Below are 17,199 nucleotides of genomic sequence, written 5' to 3'. Positions count from 1 at the left end.
ATGGAGTGTGTGTGGGAGTATGTTTGTATGTGTGTGTGTGTGTGTGTGTGTGTGTGTGTGTGTGTGTGTGTGTGTGTGTGTGTGTGTGTGTGTGTGTGTGTGTGTGTGTGTGTGTGTGTGTGTGTGTGTGTGCGTGCGTGCGTGCGTGCGTGCGTGCGCGTGTGTGTTGGAACATACACAGGGTGTTTTCATGGCAATTCGAGTGGAATAAGATATTAGAGATGAGAGGTTATTGGTTGTGCCTCCTGGTGATTCAGTAGCCTGTCGTCACTGTTCCACTCGGTTTCCTCACGTCACTGGGTTCATCCTTTCTGCTGTCCTCCTCTGGCAGTGATGTGTAACTGCACCACCACATGGAGTGTGTGTGTGTGTGTGTGTGTGTGTGTGTGTGTGTGTGTGTGTGTGTGTGTGTGTGTGTGTGTGTGTGTGTGTGTGTGTGTGTGTGTGTGTGTGTGTGTGTGTGTGTGTGTGTGTGATCTCCTAGCCCTGTATGAGTGATAGCTGTGGTTCTGGGTCAGAGAAAACTGGCTGTTTGTCTGTTTGTCAGTTATTCATGAGGATCTATCTCCAGTTGTATTACACAGCTCATGGAAAACCAAATGACAGTGTTTGCTATGCAATCAAAGACAGGAGAATTACAGCATACAGGCTTACACACACACACACACACACACACACACACACACACACACACACACACACACACACACACACACACACACACACACACACACACACACACACACACACACACACACACACACACACACACACACACACACACACACACACACACACACACAACACACACACTGCTTATAATAGGTGATTTACAGAGGGCTGCTGTCAAAGTGGTGCACATGCATGTCCATTAGCAGAAGGACAAGGTTACTAACTACATAGTACTCAGTGGTGTTATACACTGCACTGGGGGGGGGGGGTAGAACAGAGAGAGAGAGAGACTGTCAGTAAGACTGTTGTGGTTGTGGCAGCAGTAGCAGGAGGACAGCCAGGCATGCAGTGGTGTGGTGTGGGGACCATCTCTCTCTCTCTGTCTCTCTCTCTGGCTGGAGCCTGTTTCCTCTCCCTGTATCTGCACCCAGAGACCCACCAATGCCAACAGGTACCTCTCTACTCTCTCTCTACAGCCTGCCCTATACAGTACCTCTGGCCACAGGTATTAGCCCTCTCTATAACTCTCTGGCCTCACACAGGTCTGTGGATTTTTCATGCCGATGTCTAGTTTGATAACACTGCTCTATATCTCGTAGACCAAAAACAACAGAAGATAAAAAGGCGTTGTTTGATGTTATCATTCTTCTGAGAAAAGAAAACTTCTGAGTTAAGTGTAATCATTTAGTAGCTACCGGTAGTTCACTATTTGGGAACTTACATCAGTCATCTGGTATGGTAGTGTTTCTATGTCCCATACTGAACTACTCAGGTTATCTCTTAACGTTAACAACTAACACTCTGGATGCATCCTGAATGGAATCATATTCCCTATATAGTGCACTTATTTTGACCAAAGTCCTATGGGCCCAAAATATAGGGAATAGGGTGCCATTTGCGACTCATGGTCTGATTCCTGAGCGGCGAGGAGGGCTGGTGGTGGTACACAATGTGTTGAGAGGGGGTGACAGACGTATGCCTTGTTGAATTGAAAAAGGAAATCTCCAAAAGCCAAAGTTAGTGTTTTTCTCTCCTCTATGAAGGGCCTCCAAGATAGCTGTCAAAACACTTTAGCATGTGTGGGAAAATGGCCCCGCTCCATCGCCTGGAAATGTTTATGTAGAATTTGGGGCTGACGTGGGGGCTAAAGCTTGAGATTGATCACTGTATGTATCTCACAGAATGCATGGCTGTTTGATTTATGATCTGTTTGGAGCTGCTGGCTGAGTGGGGTAGAGGTGTGAGGGGCTGTGGAGAGTGTACGGGACGGGATCTGTCGAGGTGTTTTCTCAGCCCTGTCTGGGGTCGGGAGGTTCCCTGGTATAGGCCTCTCTTCCAGGATTTCTCTTCCAGGACTTGGTAAAGGGATTCATGTGGGTCAGGGTGAGGTTTAGATCTGAGAAGTACTATGGTCAAGAGTAGTGGGGAGACGGGAACACCACTACTCTATGAGACCAGACCCGACCACTACCCTATCCTTCCCTCAGCCAGGAACAGGTCTGTAAATCACAGTGATGCTTGAAGAAATGTAAAGCTCGGGTGTATCTCTGAGATCATGACCGGTCTTCACCATGTATAAGCTCTGATTTAGAACATATGTGATGTCTGCTTTTTTAAAACAACTTGAAGTAACCCCCCATGTCTTTAACACCCCTTGAGGATGCATCATTCTAAAAGGTTCCATGTGTTTAAACTAAAGGGGCAGCAACCATATAACAAATTCAGAGTCAGAGGGGGGTTTTACATCCCTGTGGGCGTTGGATGTTTTGGTGCTGTTGTCATAGTAGACATTGTAGACAGTGGTGGGTGTGAGAGTGGCTGTCAAGGTATGTTGTTGTAAGTATGTCTTTGTGTCTTGTGTAGTTGAGACATGGTATGTGTCACTGTGTTGTCTAAGGTATCTTTTGTTCTAATAGCATTAGAAGTCTGCTCTGTGCTGGGTGAAAGGATTGGTGACTATTTTGGAAGAGAGAATCGGAGAGTCAGTTTAAGAGCTGTTTTTCTGCCAGATAAAAGGCTGGTCTTTCTGGGTGATCTTCTGAGCTGTTCCACGGGGTGCATGCAGTGTTGCTACAGCTGTGCTGTTCTTGTTTCAACTCCATACCAGAGTATGCAAGCGGAGCTGAGCTGGAGTGGAAATTTTACTGGAGCGCAAGAGCGAGATTCCCAAAGGCTGGAGCGTCGGCCTTCTCGCCGGCTCCAAATTCACGGCAGTAGCTCTCCAGTAGCTCTCCAGTAGCTCTCCAGTAGCTCGCCCTTCACGAATTCAGGACATGTCCGGCCCACCATGTATTTGTAGTCTACTTGTGTGCTGCAAAAGCCCCTTGCTTTAGCTACTGTTAAATCAAATGAAATTGTATTTGTCACATGCGCCGAATATAACAAGTGCAGACCTTACCGTGGAACGCTTACTTACAAGCCCTTAACCAACAATGCAGTTTACAAAATAGAGTTAAGAAAATATATGCTAAATAAACTAAAGTAAAAATTAAACATAATAGGATTACATAATAATAACGAGGCTATATACAGGGGCTACCTTTACCGAGTTAATGTGCGGAGGTGCAGGTAAGTCAAGGTAATTGTTGGTGCCTTCCTCTGATACTGCCTAGTATACAGGTCCTGGATGGCAGGAAGCTTGACTCCACTGATATATTGGGCCGTACACACTACTCTCTGTAGCTCCTTACGGTCGGATGCCGAGCAGTTGCCATATCAGGCGGCGATGCAACCAGTCAGGATGCTCTCAATGGTGCAGCTGTAGAACCTTTTGAGGATCTGGGGACCCATGACAAATCTTTTCAGTCTCCTTGGTGTGTTTGAACTATGATTGTGGTGATGTGGACACCAAGGAACTTGAAACTCTCAACCTGCTCCACTACAGCCCTGTCTATATTAATGGGGGCCTGTTTGGCCCTCAGTTTCCTGTAGTCCACGATCATCTCCTTGCTACATTGAGGGAGAGGTTGTTGTCCTGGCACCACATGGCCAGATCTCTGACCTTCTTCCTGTAGGCTGTCTCATCGTCGTCGGTGATCAGGCCTACCACTGTTGTGTCGTCAGCAAACTTAATGATGGTGTTGGAGTCGTGCTTGTCCATGCTCTAGGGCAACGTTGTGCTCTAGGGCAACGTTGTTTAGATGGAATTTGTATTGGTGGTCCTGGCCCCTGGACCTTTTTTGGAACACCATTATTTGTGTCTTACTGAGATTTACTGTCAGGGCCCAGATCTGTCAGAATCTGTGCAGAAGATCTAGGTGCTGCTGTAGGCCCTCCTTGGTTGGGGACAGAAGCACCAGATCATCAGCAAACAGTTGACAATTGACTTCAGATTGTAGGAGGGTGAGACCAGGTGCTGCAGACTGTTCTAGTGCCCTCGCCAATTCGTTGATATATATGTTGAAGAGGGTGGGGCTTAGGCTGCATCCCTGTTTCACCCCCTGGCACTGTGGAAATAAATTAGTTTTTTTTGCCAATTTTATCTGCACATTTGTTGTTTGTTTAGATGGATTTTAAAATATTGTATGTTTTTCCCCAACACCACTTTCGATCAATTTGTTTAGCAGGCCCTCTGGCCATTTGGTAAAAAGCCAATTTCACATTTGCTCTGTACATTGTTTTCGCTGAGGAAATGTACAAGTCTGCTGGTAATGATAATGCAGAGGATTTTCCCAAGGTTGCTGTTGACACATATCCCAAGGTAGTTATTGGGGTCAAATTTGTCTCCACTTTTGTGGATTGGGGTGACCAGTCCTTGGTTCCAAATATTGGGGAATATGCCAGAGCTGAGAATGAGTTAAAGAGTTTAAGTATAGCTAGTTGGAATTCGTAGCCTGTATATTTTATCATTTCATTTAGGATACCATCAACCCCACAGGCCTTTTTGGGTTGGAAGGTTTATATTTTGTCCAGTAGTATTCAATGTAATTGAGAATCTAGTGGGTTCCGGTTTGTCTTTAATATTTGATTCTAAGATTTGTATTTGATAATGTACATGTTTTTGCTGTTTGTTCTTTGTTATAGAGCCCAAAAAATTGGAGAAGTGGTTTATCCATACATCTCCATTTTGGATAGATAACTCTTTGTGCTGTTGTTTGTTTAGAGTTTTCCAGAAGTGGTTAGATTCTATGGGATTCTTCAATTACATTGAGCTGATTTCTGACGTGCTGTTTCTTCTTTTTCCGTAGTGTTTCCGTATTGTTTTAGTGATTCACCATTGTGAAGGTATGCTCTCTCTCTCACACTCCCACTCTCTCGGTCTCTCTGTTTCTGTCTCTCTCTTCCCCTCTCTCTCTCTCTCTCTCTCTCTCCCACTCTCCCACTCTCTCACTTGCCTCACATGGTGTTGGGTAGATGAGGGAGTGAGTGGGAAAGAAAGGAAAGGGGGGTACCTAGTCAGTTGTACAACTGAATGCCTTCAACTGAAATGTGTCTTCTGCATTTAACCCAACCCCTCTGAATCAGAGAGGTGAGGGGGGCTGCATTAATCGACATCCACGTCCTCGGTCGTATGAGGAACAGTATGTTAACTGCCTAGCTCAGGGACAGAACAACATATTTTTACCTTGTCAGCTGGGGGTTCAATCCAGCAACCTTTCGGTTACTGGCCCAACGCTCTAACTGCTAGGCTACCTGCTGCCCCATTCACTGCCGCCCCTATCACAACCCTCCTGGTAGAAAGTATTGAAGTATGGGCTGTGGTATGGGGGCATGAGGGGGTATTGTGTGGCCTGTTTTACGGGGGCTTGAGGGGGTATTGTATTGAAGTATGGGCTGTGGTATGGGGGCATGAGGGGGTATTGTGTGGGCTGTGGGCTGTGGTACGGGGGAATGAGGGGGTATTGTGTGGGCTGTGTTACGGGGCATGAGGGGGTATTGTATGGGCTGTGGTACGGGGGAATGAGGGGGTATTGTGTGGGCTGTGGTACGGGGGAATGAGTGGGTATTGTATGGGCTGTGTTACGGGGGAATGAGGGGGTATTGTGTGGGCTGTGTTACGGGGGAATGAGGGGGTATTGTGTGGGCTGTGGTACGGGGGAATGAGGGGGTATTGTGTGGGCTGTGGTATGGGGGCATGAGTGGGTATTGTATGGGCTGTGGTATGGGGGCATGAGGGGGTATTGTGTGGGCTGTGGTGACGGGGGAATGAGGGGGTATTGTGTGGGCTGTGTTACGGGGGCTTGAGGGGGTATTGTATGGGCTGTGGTACGGGGGAATGAGGGGATATTGTGTGGGCTGTGTTACGGGGGCTTGAGGGGGTATTGTGTGGGCTGTGTTACGGGGGCTTGAGGGGGTATTGTGTGGGCTGTGGTACGGGGGAATGAGGGGATATTGTGTGTAGTGGTGGTGGAGAGGTATTAGGATGTAGCCCTGAGGGTGGCAAGAGGACCATGATGGAAACATGGGGATGTTAATTAAAAATAGACCCACGTTGTTCCCACGACACTGGCAGAGTGACTTGGGGAATGAGCCTGAAGCCGGCGCTTGGAAGGGGGTAGGGGGTATGGGGAGGGTAAAGTGTACCAGCAGAACCTGGGGCTAGGCTATATTAATAATCCATCTACTGCTTCGCCAGCACTCTGCTAGGCTCTCACTGGACCTATTACTGCCTATTCCTGGCTCTGTGTACAACTACCTACGTACAACCAGTCACTTAGGGTCTCTCCATTGAGGCTACAGACTACTATTTATAGACAACTACTTAAGCCTCAATTAGCTCTTCCTATTGTCCATGCACAATTGAACTCTGTCAGACAAGGAAATGTTAGACAGAGACAGTAGGAAATGTAGGCTTGTTTCAGACATGAGACATCTGTGGTGGTGGTTGTGGTTGACTAGAAGGGGCATATTGTTTCCTCCTGCCTGTCTGTCTGCCTCAGGCTGTTAATGTAAGGTAGTGTGATCACTGAGTATGTGTTTCTGGTGTTATTCTAAGGTAGTGTGAGTCTGTTTGTGACCAGACTGCCGTCCCTCCTGAATCCTTCCCCAGGGCAGTCAGACAGACAGCAGGGGAGTATTGCCCTAAACTATTGTTTTCACAGCCACAACTCTTGCTCACTCTTTTTATCCATTCTTTCTTTCTTTCTTTCTTTCTTTCTTTCTTTCTTTCTTTCTTTCTTTCTTTCTTTCTTTCTTTCTTTCTTTCTTTCTTTCTTTCTATCTCTTTCTTTACTCTCTCTTTCACTCTCTTTCACTCTCTCTCTCTCTCTCTCTCTCTCTCTCTCTCTCTCTCTCTCTCTCTCTCTCTCTCATGCAATAAATAGTAAATAGGGAGTAGGGTACCATTTGGGATGCTTTCTGAGGATCTAAGTAAGATTCATGGCTGCTGATTGTTGACGGTTTATGTCATGGTTTTATGTCATGCTTTGGTTTTCCCCACTTTAGCTGCCCACGATTTTCCATTCCGTCGATTTGCTGGAAAAACATCTGGATCAAGAAACTTCCCCTCCACCCCGTCCTCCCTCTCCCTCCCCGTCCTCCCTCTCCCTCCCCTTCCCGCCTCCTCCCTTACTCCCCCTCTAAATCTAACAATGTCCAGCTCTCTGACTGTGTGACAGGGAGGAGGTGGTAGAGGGGTAAGATCTGGGATGAGTAAAGGATTCTCAAGCCACGGATCCAAACTATACTCTTTTTTTTATGTAGCATTTGATTGTAGTGATGAGGTTTCATTGGAATTACGTCTTTGGAGAGAAAAGTCCCACATTGCACACAGGCATTGGTACGCACAGCTCCTGTTGCTTGGATCCTGGCATGATGTTCTCTGCCAAAAATGTGCCGAGAGAGATGTAGTGGGCAGAACTGGGTAGGAGGGTACCGGGGGGTAGGGTAGGGGTAGGGGAGGGGTAGAGGAGGGTAGAGGAGGGGTAGGGGAGGGGTAGAGGAGGGTAGAGGAGGGATAGAGGAAGGGTAGGGGAGGGGTAGAGGAGGGGTAGGGGAGGGTTAGAGGAGGAGAGTGGTAGAGGAGGGGAGGGTAGAGGAGGGATAGAGGAGGGGTAGGGGAGGGAAGAGGATGGGGTAGGGGAGGGGAAGAGGAGGGGGGTAGGGGATGGGTAGAGGAGAGGTAGAGGAGACATAGAGGAGGGGAGGGTTAGAGGAGGAGAGTGGTAGAGGAGGGATAGAGGAGGGGTAGGGGAGGGAAGAGGAGGGATAGAGGAGGGGAGGGTAGAGGAGGGATAGAGGAGGGGTAGGGGAGGGAAGAGGAGGGTAGAGGAGGGGTAGGGGAGGGAAGAGGAGGGGGTAGGGGAGGGGTAGAGGAGGGTAGAGGTAGAGGAGACGTAGAGGAGGGGAGGGTAGAGGGGGTTAGGGGAGGGAAGAGGAGGGTAGAGGAGGGATAGATGAGGGAAGAGGAGGGTAGAGGAGGGGTAGAGGAGGGAAGAGGAGGGGGTAGAGGAGAGGTAGAGGAGGGTAGAGGTAGAGGAGGGGAGGGTAGAGGAGGGGTAGGGGAGGGTAGAGGAGGGATAGAGGAGGGGAGTGGTAGAGGAGGGGAGGGTAGAGGAGGGATAGAGGAGGGGTGGGGTAGGGGAGGGAAGAGGAGGGTAGAGGAGGGGTAGGGGAGGGGTAGAGGAGGGAAGAGGAGGGGGGGTAGAAGAGAGGTAGAGGTAGAGGAGAGGTAGAGGAGGGGAGGGTAGATGAGGGGTAGGGGAGGGAAGAGGAGGGTAGAGGAGGGATAGGGGAGGGAAGAGGAGGGTAGAGGAGGGGTAGAGGTGGGATAGAGGAGGGGAGGGGTAGGGGAGGGGTAGAGGAGGGAGAGGTAGAGGAGGGAGAGGTAGAGGAGGGATAGAGGAGGGGAGTGGTAGAGGAGGGGAGGGTAGAGGAGGGATAGAGGAGGGGAGAGGTAGAGGTAGAGGAGGGGTAGGGGAGGGGTAAAGGAGGGTAGAAGAGGGATAGAGATGGGGTATAGGAGTAGAGGAGGGGATGGAGGAGGGGTAGAGGAGTAGAGGAGGGATGGAGGAGGGGTAGAGGAGGGATAGAGGGTACAAGGAGGGGAGAAGAGTGGGGAATAGCGGAAAGGGGTGGTGCTGGAGAGAGATCAGAGGGTGGCCACATGGCGGTTTGAGGGTAGATGGAAAGAGAGAGAGAGGGAGAGAGAGAGAGAGGGAGAAAAGGAGAAGGGAGTGAGAAACAGGGATGTTTGGATGTGAAAGGGATCCGTAGAGATCAGAATCGCTCAGCAGCAGGTCGTGGTACTAGGAAGCTGGAATCTAACGTTACTTACTGCTGTGTGGGAAGAGGAGAACTAATACATCTGTAGAACCCGATCATGACTGTATGATGAGGATAACCAGTGAGTAAACCACCATCTGTTTCTTACAGTCTGGTCATTACATAGTTGAGAATATTTGGGATTTTCTATTATCTTGGACCAATACAGGGAGCATTTGTATCTCAAGAGTTACTCTTATAAGTCTAGTGTAGTGATTGTATTTTTAGTTTCGTTAAAATCATGTTGTATAGGTGTTGATCTACAGTTAACAGTATAGCTAGTTAGCTTTGTTAACCACTTGTATCATTCCGGACTCTCATGCCTCTCTGTCATGTTGTTGGCAGCCAACCAGGCAGTCAGGGTTAGGGTAATGATTAGGGCTTGTACTAGCAAGGTCAGCTCAACCCTCCACCAGCCACTCTCCAAGTCTGTATCCCTATGAACCCTGGTCAAATGTAGTGTACTATATTATTAGGGAATAGGGTGCCATTTGGGACACTACCAGGGAATGCTCCTATAAAGGGAATCTTGTTGCGCAAGAAGAGGAAGGAGCATCCCCTGTAGGGATAGGTTGGTCGGCCACACACACACTTTAGTAACACACCTACTTCTGGTGACCTTCCGGACCTTTGTCCCTCCACCGTGCAGGGTTTCATGTCATTTTGGCAATGCAACATTACACTGCACACAGTAACATGATTACACTGTACACAATAACATGATTACACTGTACACAGTGTTACAGCCATGGTTGTGTAGTAACAGGCAGTTCTCGTCATGGCTCGCTGACAGACCTGGGGTACGTCCCAAATGGTACTCTATTTTCTATATAGTACACTACTTTTGATGGGCCCTGGTCAAAAGTAGTGCACTTACAGGCAATAGGGTGCTATTTGGGATGCAGTCCAGCCGTTTCTCCATGGAGGAAAGGAAAAGGGACTTTGGAACGTCAGTTGGATCAGAATGTCTCGAGATTGTGGAATTCCCAGATCGTATTCCCTGTTCTGTTCCCAACAGTCCCACCTCCAGCTGTGGGACAAAGAATGGAGCTGGAGGCACTCTCACCATGTGGTTTAGTAGAACAATAGAGCTCGACTGTACTCAGTACAATGTACAACTGGCAGGACAGGCTAGTCGGAAGAGAGAGAAAGACCTGAACTCACAGAAACTCTTAGTTCTTTTACTTCTGTGACCTCTGATGCTGCTATCTTAAGACTAGTGACAGTGACTGGAGGTTTTCCTTTTCTATCATGTGTCCTGCACTCAAAGACTTGTACGTAGATAGAGTTGAGCACGCTGATCCTTTGTTCCACTAGGAACTGTCTCGTTGGCCAGCTTAGTGTCAGTTATCTTTGCTGCTGGGAGATTTCTCATGTTGACTCAACCTGTGATGTGATCCTGTTATGGAGGTCATTGGAGTGATTAGTGATCTGACGTGAATGTAGAGGTAAACAAGGACGTTGTCATCCAGGGACCATCTCTCTGCATTTCAAATGGTACCCTAAACCCTTTATAGTGCACTACTTTTGACCAGATCCATATGGGCTCAAAGAGCTCTGCTCAAAAGTCTTACACTATTTTTATTTATTTCATCTTTATTTAACTAGGTAGGTTAGTTGAGAACAAGTTCTCATTTACAATTGCGACCTGGCCAGGATAAAGCAAAGCAGTTTGACACATACAACAACACAGAGTTACATGTGGAAAAAAACAAACATACAGTCAATAATACAGTAGAAAAATAAGAATATATACGATGTGAACAAATGAGGTGATATAAGGGAGGTAAAGGCAAAAAAAGGCCATGATGGCAAAGTAAATACAATATAGCAAGTAAAACACTGGAATGGCAGATTTGCAGTGGAAGAATATGCAAAGTAGAAATAGAAATAATGGGGTGCAAAGGAGCAAAATAAATAAATAAATACAGTAGGGGAAGAGGTAGTTGTTTGGGCTAAACTATAGATGGGCTATGTACAGGTGCAGTAATCTGTGAGCTGCTCTGACAGCTGGTGCTTAAAGCTAGTGAGGGAGATAAGTGTTTCCAGTTTCAGAGATTTTTGTAGTTCGTTCCAGTCATTCAGAGAACTGGACGGAGAGGCAGCCAAAGGAAGAATTGGTTTTGGTGGTGACCAGAGAGATATACCTGCTGGAGCGCGTGCTACAGGTGGGTGCTGCTATGGTGACCAGTGAGCTGAGATAAGGGGGAACTTTACCTACCAGGGTCTTGTAGATGACCTGGAGCCAGTGGGTTTGGCGACAAGTATGAGGCGAGGGCCAGCCAATGAGAGCGTACAGGTCGCAGTGGTAGGTAGTATATGGGGCTTTGGTGACAAAATGGATGGCACTGTGATAGACTGCATCCAATTTATTGAGTAGGGTATTGGAGGCTATTTTGTAAATGACATCGCTGAAGTCGAGGATCGGTAGGATGGTCAGTTTACGAGGGTATGTTTGGCAGCAGGAGTGAAGGATCGGTTGAAGAGCATGCATTTAGTTTTTCTTGTATTTAAGAGCAGTTGGAGGCCACGGAAGGAGAGTTATATGGCATTGAAGATTGTCTGGAGGTTAGTTAACACAGTGTCCAAAGAAGGGCCAGAAGTATACAGAATGGTGTCATCTGCGTAGAGGTGGATCCAAGACACACAAGCAACAAGAGCGACATCATTGGTGTATACAGAGAAGAGAGTCGGCACAAGAATTGAACCCTGTGGCACCCCCATAGAGACTGCCAGAGGCCCGGACAACAGGCCCTCCGATTTGACACACTGAACTCTATCAGAGAAGTAGTTGGTGAACCAGGCGAGGCAATCATTTGAGAAACCAAGGCTGTTGAGTCTGCCGATAAGCCTTTGCCAGGTCGATGAATACGGTTGCACAGTATTGCCTCTTATCGATGGAGGTTAAGATGTTGTTTAGGACCTTGAGTGTGGCTGAGGTGCACCTATGACCAGCTCTGAAACCAGATTGCATAGCAGAGAAGGTGCGGTGGGATTCAAAATGGTCGGTAATCTGTCTGTTGACTTGGCTTTCAAAGACCTTAGAAAGGCAGGGTAGGATAGATATAGGTCTGTAGCATTTTGGGTCAAGAGTGTCCCCCCCTTTGAAGAAGGGGATGACCGCAGCTGCTTTCCAATCTTTGGGAATCTCAGACGACACAAAAGAGAGGTTGAACAGGCTATTAATAGGGGTGGCAACAATTTCGGCAGATCATTTTTGAAAGAAAGGATCCAGATTGTCTAGCCTGGCTGATTTGTAGGGGTCCAGGTTTTGCAGCTCTTTCAGAACATCAGCTGACTGGATTTGGGAGAAGGAGAAATGGGGAAGGCTTGGGCGAGTTGCTGTGGGGGGTACAGTGCTGTTGACCGGGGTAGGGGTAGCCAGGTGGAAAGCATGGCCAGCTGTAGAAAAATGCTTATTGAAATTCTCAATTATAGTTGATTTATCGGTGGTGACAGAGTTTCCTATCCTCAGTGCAGTGGGCAGCTGGAAGGAGGTGTTCTTATTCTCCATGGACTTTACAGTGTCCCAGAACGTTGTTGAGTTTGTGTTGCAGGAAGCAGATTTCTGCTTGAAAAAGCTAGCCTTGGCTATTATATAACTGCCTGTGTATATTGGTTTCTAACTTCCCTGAAAAGTTGCATATCCTGGGGGCTGTTCGATGCTAATGCAGAACGCCATAGGCTGTTTTTGTGTTGGTTAGGGCAGTCAGGTCTGGAGAGAACCAAGGGCTATATATGCTCCTGGTTCTAAATTTCTTGAATGGGGCATGCTTATTTAAGATGGTGAGGAGGGTGTTTAAAAAACAGGCATCCTCTACTGACAGGATGAGGTCAATATCCTTCCAGGATACCTGGGCCAGGTTGATTAGAAAGGCCTGCTCGCTGAAGTGTTTCAGGGAGCGTTTGACAGTGATGAGTGGAGGTTGTTTGACCGTTGACCCATTACGGATGCAGGCAATGAGGCAGTGATCGCTGAGATCTTGGTTGAAAACAGCAGAGGTGTATTTAGAGGGCAAGTTGGTTTTGGATGATATCTATGAAGGTGCCCATGTTTACAGCTGTGGGGTGGTACCTGGTAGGTTCATTGATCATTTATGTGAGATTGAGGGCATCAAGTTTAGATTGCTGGATGGTAGGGAATAGGGTGACATTTGGTACACACACTCTCCCTCTGGGAACTGTTAATATTTATTCAGTTGGTGGTCTGACCTGTCGGTCTGTGGACCAAAGTCACTAGTCATTGACATGTAGACACAGCGCTGTAATAACACAGGTTAGTGACAACACAGGTTTGTCACAACACAGGTGAGTCACAAAGTAAATGGTCTCTGTGTTTGAGAGAGGAGTGGGGTATAGTATAGCCACAGAGTGGGGGTTGGAGAAAGGTGTGGTACAGACAGGACAGATTAAGTTTCAGTGGAAGGTTATCTCTGTCACAGACAGTTCTGTATGGAGACCTAGGTGGGATGAACTGTGATAATCAACTCTTACGATAAGTGAGTCACAGAGTGTCAGACACAGACAGGCGCGGGAACAGACAAACCACACTGCAGTCCTGGTCGTGGTCAGTCCCTGGATGGGAGAACAGATGCTTCTGGAAGTGGTGTTGGAGGGCCAGTAGGAGGCACCTTTTCCTCTGGTCTAAAAACATTTCAATATCCCAATACCCCATGGCAGTGATTGGGGACATTGCACTGTGTAGGGTGCTGTCTTTTGGATGGGACGTTAAACAGGTGCCCTGACTCTCTGTGGTCACTAAAGATCCCATGGCACTTATCGTAAGAGTTAACCCTGGTGTCCTGGCTAAATTCCCAATCTGGTCTTCATACTGTTCCATCATGGCCACCTAATCATCCCCAGTTTACAATTGCCTGATTTACCCCCCCCCTCTCCCCTGTAACTATTCCCCAGGTTGTTGTTGTAAATGAGAACATGTACTCAGTCAACTTACCTGGTAAAATAAGGGTAAAAAAAAAAACATGCTGTGATACCTGTTTGGAGTGGAGTGGTCCTCTGTCCTCTTTATCTACACCAGACATATTGTTGAGGTGACTGTCGATGGATATGGGCTGAGGGATGTTCCCATTGTGTTGATCTACAATGATATTAATAACACTAGCTGTGATCTAGTCAGTCTACACACCGACGTACCTGGAGTATACTGCTTCACTGCACAAGACTTCACTGTGGAGTTGGGATCATATTGGAACAGGAGGGCAGGTTCTAGAACATATCAGATCTGGACGGTCTATGTCTGTAGTGCCAGGCTCGGGGAGTTGAGAATGTTTTTGTTCATAGTACATGGAAAATAAAGGGAAAGTGTTTTTCATTTTACTAGATCATCTTCTAGTAACCTATTGATTTTGTAGTGAGAGTGGTGTTTTGGCTGAGAAGTGAGAGGAGTGAGAGGGGTCTGGTGTGTAAGTTGAGGAGTGATAGAGGAGGGAGACTGAGAAAGAAGTGACAGCAGTAAGTGAGAGTGAGAGAGGAGAGAGTGAGAAAGGAGGGAGAGGGGTCTGTTCTGTTAGTTAGACAAGAGAGGCCTGTCTGCTTCCTTTCATGTGGGTCAGGAGCTTGGAATCAGAGAGGGGATGTCACCCCTCAGGTGTCAGCATGGTCAGGTCATGATCCCACCTCAGGGGTCACTGCTTGGGGTCACCTGTAGGGGACAGGGTTAGGGTTAGGACAGGACAGCTGCTCTGTCAGGAGGCTGCCTGGACACTTAAATGCAGGTTGTGTTGCAGCCCCAGCCCCTTTGATTATTGTGCTGACCACCATATACACTACATGACCAAAGGTATGTGGACAACTGCTCGTTGAACATCTCATTCCAAAATCATGGGCATTAAAATGGATTTGCTCCCCCCTTTGCTGCTATAACAGCCTCCACTCTTTTGGGAAGGCTTTCCACTAGATGTTGGAACATTATTGCGGGGACTTTCTTCCAATTCAGCCACATTAGTGCATAAGTGAGGTTGGGCACTGATGTTGGGCGATTAGGCCTGGCTCGCAGTCGGCGTTCCAATTCATTCCAAACATGTTTGATGGAGTCTGTGCAGGCCAGTCAAGTTCTCCCGCACCGATCTCAACAAACCATTGTGTATGGACCTCGCTTCGTGAAGTTGGGGGCATTGTCATGCTGAAACAGGAAAGGGTCTTCCCCAAACTGTTGTCACCAAGTTGGAAGCACAGAATAATTTAGAATATCATTGTATGCTGTAACGTTAATATTTCCCTTGAAAAACAGCCTCAGACCATTATTCCTCCTGCACCAACCGTTCTCCTGGCATACACCAAACCCAGATTAGTCCGTCGGACTGCCAGATGCTGAAGCGTGATTCATCACTCCAGAGAACGCCTTTACACTGGTCCAGAGTCCAATAGTGGTGGGTTTTACACCACTCCAGCCAACACTTGGCATTGCTTATGGTGTTCTTAGGCTTGTATGCAGCTGCTCGGCCATGGAAACCCATTTCATGAAGCTACCAATGAACAGGTCTTGTGCTGATGTTGCTACCAGAGGCAGTTTGGAACAGTTTGGACAGATGATTTTTACATGCTACGTGCTTCAGAACTCGGCGGTCCGGTTGTGAGCTTGTGTGGCCTACCACTTTGTGGCTGAGCCGTTGTTGCTCCAATACATTTCAACTTCACAATAACAGCACTTACAGTTGACTGGGACAGCTCTAGTAGGGCAGAAATCTGACGAACTGACTTGTTGGAAAGGAAGCATCCTATGACGGTGCCAGATGGAATGTCACTGAGCTCTTCAGTAAGGTCATCTTTTATGGAGATTGCATGGCTGTGTGCTCCATTTTATATACCTGTCATCAACGGGTGTGGCTGAAAAAGCCGAACTTGAAGGGGTGTCCACATACTTTTGTATAGTGTATCTAGTGAACATAAGACTGTCAGTCCAGGACAGTTTGATCTGCTGGCCTTGCTTTGCTATGATATCTATATTTAGCATGATTAGTAGATTTCTTCTGTTTGAGAAGTCTAATCTTTTGTAAATCAGATAAAAAATACACACAACAAAAATGCAGTGTTGAGACAATAAAAATGATAGCTATGACTTTTAAAGGTGCAGTTCTAGAAATACATATCCCATGTCTTCCTGTGCTGATCCCTCTGCTGTCCAGCAGTGCATCCTGACTTCTTTCACCCCTCCCAGAGCTCTGTGGTCAGGTTATAGAGCTCAAATCCAAGCTGGAAGAGTTAGAAGTTTAGAGAGGTTTTATGTCTGTCTACCTGAGGGACCAACTATCTATCACCTTAGTTCAAGTTCAACTTTTATTGTTACATACAGTACCGTGAAATACTTAGCTTACATACTATCTAACAGCTTTATGGTTTCAATCTCAATCTCTGTTTCTGTTTTTCTGTTCTTCCAAGAGAACAGCCTTCCATGGTGGTTGCTGGTTGCTTATAGTCGTCATAAAGGCATTTGACAGGCTGTATTTTTGTTGTTGTTGACAAAAAAACATTTGGACAAATGGATGGATTTTCTTCCCATAATTGATAAGACACAAAAGTTCAATTGTTCAGTGAAACCCAGTGAAACCCCCTACCCACCACTCCATGTTGGACATAATGTTTATTGTTTTTAGTCTGAATGACAAGAAATGTTTTCTTGTTCTGTTTCAGAACTCGAGGCGAAGGAGGCGTGTGATTGGCTACGAGCGGCAGGATTCCCCCAATACGCTCAGCTCTTTGAAGGTAATAAACTCAATCACCCAATAATACACCAGAACAATGCAACGCTGGCATGTGCACACACACACACACACACACACACACACACACACACACACACACACACACACACACACACACACACACACACACACACACACACACATAAAGTCATAACAGGCCAACTATAAAACAAACGGCAGTTTTATTTTGAAACGTAACATCCATTGTGAAATGAGCTACTGTTGATTTCAGCTTTGTCTAGAATGTCATTGTGTACTGTAGCATTAAGATTTCCCTTCACTGGAACTAAGGGGCCGTGCCCGAACCATTAAAAACAGCCCCAGGCCATTATTCCTCCACCAAACTTTACAGATGGAACTATTTACAATTGGAACATTCGGGTTATTATGCTGATGTTGCTTCCAGAGGCATTTTGGAACTCGATAGTGAGTTATGGAACCGAGGACAGATGATTCTAACACACTACACGCTTCAGCACTCGGTGGTCCCGTTCTGTGAGCTTGTGAGGCCTACCACTTCGTGGCTGAGCCGTTGTTGCACCAATACATTTCCACATCACAATAACAGCACTTACAGTTGACTGGGGCAGTTCTAGCAGGGCAG

The 17,199-nt window shown here is 47.1% G+C and overlaps 1 protein-coding gene across 2 annotated transcripts in view; it reads left to right on the top strand.

Moving 5' to 3' along the window:
- Positions 1–17,199, top strand: part of LOC135546351 (stAR-related lipid transfer protein 13-like) — a 71,498-nt gene that overhangs the window by 25,217 nt on the left and 29,082 nt on the right. For both annotated transcript variants that reach the window (XM_064974706.1, XM_064974705.1), the window contains exon 2: positions 16,525–16,596. In XM_064974706.1, coding sequence (XP_064830778.1) covers positions 16,525–16,596 — 72 coding nt within the window. The remainder of the gene's footprint in view (positions 1–16,524; positions 16,597–17,199) is intronic.

The sequence above is a fragment of the Oncorhynchus masou genome, chromosome 9 (assembly GCF_036934945.1).
Source record: "Oncorhynchus masou masou isolate Uvic2021 chromosome 9, UVic_Omas_1.1, whole genome shotgun sequence".
In the NCBI taxonomy this organism is placed as follows: domain Eukaryota; kingdom Metazoa; phylum Chordata; class Actinopteri; order Salmoniformes; family Salmonidae; genus Oncorhynchus; species Oncorhynchus masou.
The sequence above is the reverse complement of the archived record's forward strand: the minus strand, read 5'-3'. Positions and strand labels throughout refer to the sequence as shown.